Source organism: Barbatula barbatula, assembly GCF_947034865.1.
Source record: "Barbatula barbatula genome assembly, chromosome: 25".
Lineage (NCBI taxonomy): Eukaryota > Metazoa > Chordata > Actinopteri > Cypriniformes > Nemacheilidae > Barbatula > Barbatula barbatula.
The window spans coordinates 9576063-9582653 of NC_136788.1; the positions used below are offsets into that span (position 1 = coordinate 9576063).

The 6591-nt window shown below is 37.7% G+C and overlaps 1 protein-coding gene across 1 annotated transcript; it reads left to right on the plus strand.

Moving 5' to 3' along the window:
• The first annotated feature begins 2183 nt into the window (after positions 1 to 2183).
• On the plus strand, positions 2184 to 5420 carry fezf1 (FEZ family zinc finger 1). Its single transcript, XM_079449684.1, has 4 exons — positions 2184 to 3409; positions 3492 to 3626; positions 4288 to 4420; positions 4538 to 5420. Exons 1-4 carry the CDS (start codon positions 2639 to 2641, stop codon positions 4795 to 4797), a joined length of 1299 nt encoding a protein of 432 aa, XP_079305810.1. The 5' UTR covers positions 2184 to 2638; the 3' UTR covers positions 4798 to 5420.
• Positions 5421 to 6591: the final 1171 nt, after the last annotated feature.

Below are 6591 nucleotides of genomic sequence, written 5' to 3' on the forward strand. Positions count from 1 at the left end.
ATTCTACACTCTTTGCAATAGAAGAACCTTTTAGTTCCATAAACCTTTTACATCTGAAGAACCTTTCTGTTTCACAAAATGTTCTTTGTGACGAAAATAAAGTTCTTTAGAATATAAAATAATAAGAAAGAGAAAATGTTAAGCCCCATTATTTATAAAATGTTTAGTTACAATTTATCTTGCCCAAATTTATAATGATTATACACAACATAAGACTATAATTATTTGTATATAACAGACATATAATATATATATACGTTACATTTATTTATTAATAAATAACCATATATAGTATCAAAACTAAATTTACACAACATTGTATATAGATGTGTGCATATCTAAAATCTAAATTGCTTGTCAATATTTTGCAAAGGTGTAAAAATTCATACATGTATCTGTATTCTATTTTTTTTATATCCGGTAAAGAATGCAGAATTGTTGTTCTCGTTGTAAAGCGTACTGTAGTTTTGTTACCGTTATCACTTTAAATGACCTTCATATTTATTGTTCGCTAAATGTAACTAGTATATAAACAACCCAATATTTGACAGGTCATTTTTGCAAAATTTTCTAATAACAAAATGATATAAAACATGGACATTTTAATTAGGAATTGTTTCTAAATTAAATATAAAGACATATGCCTAGATAGACCTAAGCTAAAACTGTTTTTAAAATGCATGGTTTAATAACATTTCTTAAATTTGTTTAAAGTGGCATTTTTATTCAATAGTCTAAACCAAAGATCTTGAGCGCAATAAATAAATAAATAGTTCGAAAATCTTACTTGTAACGGAGGTAAATGCGGATGCCATGAAATGAATAACAATTGAGAGGCAAACATCAAATTACTAGATTTTTAATGGAAATTTTTGAGCGAATTTAAATTCAGTTGCAATATTTATCAAACTATATCTCGAAGGTATTTCTTAAACCATTTGTCAGATCATTAAAAACTAAATGACAAAAAGAAAGCACTTTAAAAATCCACCCAAAAAGCTACTACATTTGTCATATAAGCACACATATTGTCTCACATTTTCAATCAAACCTAAATATGCCTGACTGTGGATATTCTTCTTACTTACTTTTTAAAACAAACAGGAAAAGACCTATAGCACAAACACAGCTAAAAAGAAACCAATATTACGTACTATTTTGTGCCCTGACATGGTTACAGAGGACTTTTTTTCTCATTCTCCATTCATCCGGTTGAAATCTGAGGAGCAGCATATGACAATGAGGCGACCGCATGTTATGTGAAAAAGCTCCAAATTGCAGGTTATTTCACACCCATCTGCTACCAATGAACAGCAGTCACAATTAGCAATGTTCTCAAATCGCCTAAAACACAAACATCATTTTAGCGCAATTGTTGTTCGTCCATAAACATTGCATTAAAAATCATCAATGCAGGTAAAGTACATTTCAAATAAATGCGGGAAGTATGCGCTCGACGCACTGATTTGTAATATATGTTACCTTTATACAGAATAATCCTTTCAAGAAAGCTTTCTTCATATCGAATCGGTATCAATTGTATTTAACATAGAGCTGCCACTATTCGTTACTGCTCTTGCAAGCAGATTGACTCTCTCTCTCACTCTTTATGGCATGATCTCAACTCCTTGGAGGCGTTTTGCTGTTAATACCTTTCACACAATTCCCAGATGAATGTTTTCATCAGTTTGCGTTTGGAAACGAAGGTTGTAACTCTTATGAGAAACATGGCTTTGTTCTTATTCTTTTTTATGTTCGTGTGATTCCCAAATGAAGTTGTGTTTCACGCATGCATGACACACAAATGTTTAAAAAATGAATAATTAATAATGAAGTAAATGGTATTTAATTTATTTAAATTGCATGTAGGCACAGATAATAGAAAACAATCTAAGATAACTAATTTATCTTGGCCTTATATTTTGTGTCCATGATTCCATATTAATTGTGCTCCATCGTACTTATTTCCGCACAATTTAAAGCTGCATGGTGACGAATAAACAAATCGATCCTGCCAAAATGAGGTTTTGTTATCATAAAAGATCTCGTTCCCAAATCTGCAATCTGGCGTCCACATGTGAGTAAACCCTTTAAACTAAAGTAAAATAAGCTAAGGTGGAGTTTTCACATGTCAAATGGTGACAAACACGATACACTTGATCCCAGCGGAGCGCGCGCCTGTCATTACGCGAGAGGTAAAGTGATGTCACAGCAAAGCGCGAGGGGACGGGAGATTCGCCAAGCGCTTATACAGTTGAACAAGACGCGCGTGGTAATAAAGAGCACCTTCTTGAGTTAGTCACCCATAGCGGTGTGTAGAACAAGTGCAGACACAGAAGGAGAGAGAGAAAGAGAGTGGGGAAAACTCTCCGGTGATTGATATCACTAAATCGAGCATCTGGACCCTTACGTGTCTTTGACGTGTGCGCGCTATTGACAAAACGCGCTTTATTGAGCAATCCGGGGCGGACATAAGTGCCGATTGTCCGCAATTGACGAGCATCGGAGCAGCCGGGGGGCCCGAGCACACCGAGTCTGCGCCTGATGATGTCTTTTCCTGCGGGTCACTGAGAGGAGTCAAACGTATCCACCAAAGGAATAGCGTCTCGACACAGGTAAAGGTGTTGCGCTCCAAGTCATGGACAGCGCGCTTTACCACTCAGCGGGAATATCAGGCGCCCCTTCGGCAAGTTTAACGACCGGTGGAAACATGATCGCCAGCTCCAAGCCTCTCGCTTTTTCGATCGAAAGGATTATGGCCAGGACGCCCGAGCCCAAGTCGATACCGTTCCCGAACTTGTTTCACGCTCCCGCGGGGAAAGCGGACCCCAAGCAGACTCCCGCCCCGCTGCACTGCATGATACCGCTCATGCCGCTCGCCTGCGAGCCGTCCCATAAACTTCACATCAATGGATTAGACGCCAATCATTCCGATGCGTTTTCCTACAACGCAAACGAACTCGTGAGCCTCGGTTTGAATTACAGAAACGAGCAGCAAGCCGTGACCCCGACCATCGGACAATACAAACTCTTTCGCCCACGCGTAGTGAACCAGTCGTCGTTCCACGCAATGGGAGCCGCCGTGTGTTACCTGAACTACGGGGAAAGTGCGTGTCCGCCTCACACGGGTCTGGTCAACCTTCACCCCATGGCTTCGTATCTCCTCAACAACCCACTCCACGCGCGCCAGAAGGGCCTATTTTCCGCGGAGAAGGGTAAGGGGAGCAACGCCGTGGACAGGTATCCTCCTAACGTGTCCTTCAAGGAGCTTTCCCAGACTCATCTGCACCATTACATGAAAGAGAGCGCGCAGATCCTGTCGGAGAAACTGTTCAAGAACTCAGGCAAATTAAACAGCGGCACTCCTCAAACCAAACCAAAGGTGTTCACCTGTGAAGTTTGCGGCAAGGTGAGACGAGCGAGATCGATTGAGCCAGACCTTGTGTGTTCATTTCTCGTGTTTTAACACAAAGTGCATTTTACATTTCTAGGTGTTCAACGCACACTATAATTTAACGCGTCACATGCCAGTTCACACGGGCGCCAGACCGTTCGTGTGCAAAGTGTGCGGCAAAGGCTTCAGGCAAGCGAGCACTCTCTGTCGCCATAAAATCATCCATACTCAGGTAATACCGCGCGCAATGTTACAATAAAATGTATGTGCATGACAATACTATCATTTGTGTTTTCATTCAACTTATGCGATTGATAAATATAGGGTTATTTTTTATCGGTGACGGGGCTATTTCTAGATCATAATAAATGATACGAAAGACCTACAAATAAATGTATAAATCCAACTGAATAGCGTGCTATTCATGGTTAAACCAGAAATTATTTTGTTTATTTATTTGCTAATTTCAAGAAAAAATACTTTTTAAGATGTTTTGTAAAAATAGTTTATTTTGCTGCGTTATTGCATTGTTATAGGAAAGTTCCGATAATATTCGCATTATACAAATTAGAATTTGTTTTAAATTGTAATAATACAATTGGGCTAATAAAATGTATGGTGTTAATATAGGCTAGATTGCACAGGTTGTATTTTGTGTAAAGAAATTCAACCATCCTGTTATTATTCTATTCGTCCGTTTTTACCCTTTCATTTTTGTATTTTTGTATTATGTACCAATTTATAACTCACATTATTTTGTAATTTGTCAAGTAAAATATGTTGAATACAGTTTGAATACATTCATCTCATTGTCAAAAAGTTAGCCTGTCCTTTTTTAATTCACGGCAGCACAAGCTGTGTACGCTACTAACGTTTCTCTCGTATATCTGCAGGAAAAACCGCACAAATGCAACCAATGTGGCAAAGCTTTTAACCGAAGTTCAACTCTCAACACCCATACACGAATCCACGCAGGCTACAAACCTTTCATTTGTGAATTTTGCGGCAAAGGATTTCATCAGAAAGGTAAAAAAAAAAAAATTTAGTCGTGTCACTATTTGGTAGGCTTTTAAGTCCAAAAATCTAATAATACAAAATCTAATGTAAAGAATTGACTGCTCACATTTTCGTTTTATTTCACAGGTAACTACAAGAACCACAAACTGACTCACAGCGGAGAAAAACAGTTCAAGTGCAATATCTGCAACAAAGCCTTCCATCAGGTGTACAACCTCACGTTTCACATGCACACGCACAACGACAAGAAACCTTTCACCTGTCCGACGTGCGGCAAGGGTTTCTGCAGGAACTTTGATCTTAAAAAACACATTAGGAAACTGCACGATATTTCTCCAGGACCCCATTCACCATCAACACCCAATGAAACCCTGGAGGGTCAGTGAAATTCCTTTACTTAGCCTATACAGGACGTAGGGTTCACCTTCTATGGCCTAATATGTAGGCCTATGTATGTAAATGTAATATGACTGTTTTAAAAATCTAATCGCGCATGCAACGTTTTCTTTTTTAATGTATTTTTTATTATTACTGTTATTTTATAACACCAAATATTTTGGTCTGTCATCATTGTTGAAGCTTGTCTGTGAATTATTACATCATTTCTTCTACTCTCAGGGTAACGACAGTCTTATTTATTTAAAACGGAGCTGTTGTCATTAACTTAAAGAGAGTATCAGTATATGAAACATTAATTTGTATGACCACTGTGTATTTACCCCTCATTTTATACATTTATTATTTATACAGTTTTAGCTATACTGTTTGACAACTGTAAGCGTTTTGTTAATTCAATGTGAATATATATACATATATAAAAAATATATCGTATGCATTTACTGTATTTGTTGCTATTTTATGGTAAATTGTTGTGTTGAATACAGACGCGTTGGTGTTTTCAGCTGACGCGTCTTGGAAAGAAGACTATTGGGAATAGATCACATCTTTTTCGTGATGTTATAACATTTGATAATAAATTAAAGAATACTTGTACGACAAGGAAAGAATGTAATGCAATGTTCAATTCTATGTTACGACGAACATAAATAAATAGCCTAAAATCTAAATACGAAAAACAATATAGGCCTAATAAAAAAATGAGTATTGTCGTGGTAAAATCGTAGCGACCGTTATCTATGAACATTATCATGAGTTAACAGTACATATATTATAAGGTGAAAAGGCTCCCTCTAGTGGAAGAAACTAAATTCCTGCAAGATATAACAGATGTCCCCAGCCATGATCCCACAGGACCCACAAAACCACACATGCGGGGGAGACCCCAATCTAATGGCTGGAATACACCACACTACCCTAAAAATCTGAACAGATTTGTTTAAACTACACATCATACACGTGCAGACTTTTTAATAGTTTGAGATAGTAACTGATCAAATCCGCAGACTGGCACAGACCTTCTGCAACAAGTCCTTACTGAAAATCTGCGCAAATTCAGAGCAAAAGTCTTGTAGTGTATTTTAGCCTTTACACGCCTGTTCCGACTCATCATCTTGTTAGTAGTGTACTAGTAGTTCTGAGATGGGTGTCAGAATAGTAACCATCCAAAATGTGTACAGCCTGTGGATCCAACAGGAACAGGGCTGGGAGCCGCTGATATCAACAACCAACGAAATGCAATATCGAAGGCGTTCAGTTCATAAGACCATCGTCTCTTATGTTACTTACACAAACTGATTTGTCAATTTGATAAATGGTTTCAATTTTGTGCAAAATTAACGTTTAAAATGCCAAGGATTCTGTTCACATTCGTAATAAATCTCAAGGTACAGTATGGGGTGGAGTCATCAACTAAAATTATTTCAGCACCACAGAAGTGAACAGCTCCAAAAGACGACGAAGCCTAATAAAATGCATAATATGCCATAATGACTTTATTTTTATTTGTATTACTGTTAACCTGCCCTCACACTAGTCGAACTTTGTTTTGATGTCAAATGTGGAAATGTTTGGTCACCGACGTTCAAGGTAAACTATACCTATTATAAAGCAATTCAACAAATAATTGTACATCCTCTCATCACAATGTTGCAAGTTTGTTCTCGTTTCGGATGCAAATTCGACGAGCAATTCCACGTCATGATTTCTCGTAATATTTCCAGCGATTTAATGTGCTAAACCGTTTATGAACATCTATCCCTTCATTCACAGCAACCGAATGA

Coding starts and splice junctions, on each gene's coding strand:
- fezf1 (XM_079449684.1), top strand. CDS start 2,639: ATGGACAGCGCGCTTTACCACTCAGCGGGAATATCAGGCGCCCCTTCG. Junction 3,410..3,491: donor CCTGTGAAGTTTGCGGCAAG/GTGAGACGAGCG, acceptor TTACATTTCTAG/GTGTTCAACGCACACTATAA. Junction 4,421..4,537: donor CAAAGGATTTCATCAGAAAG/GTAAAAAAAAAA, acceptor TTTATTTCACAG/GTAACTACAAGAACCACAAA.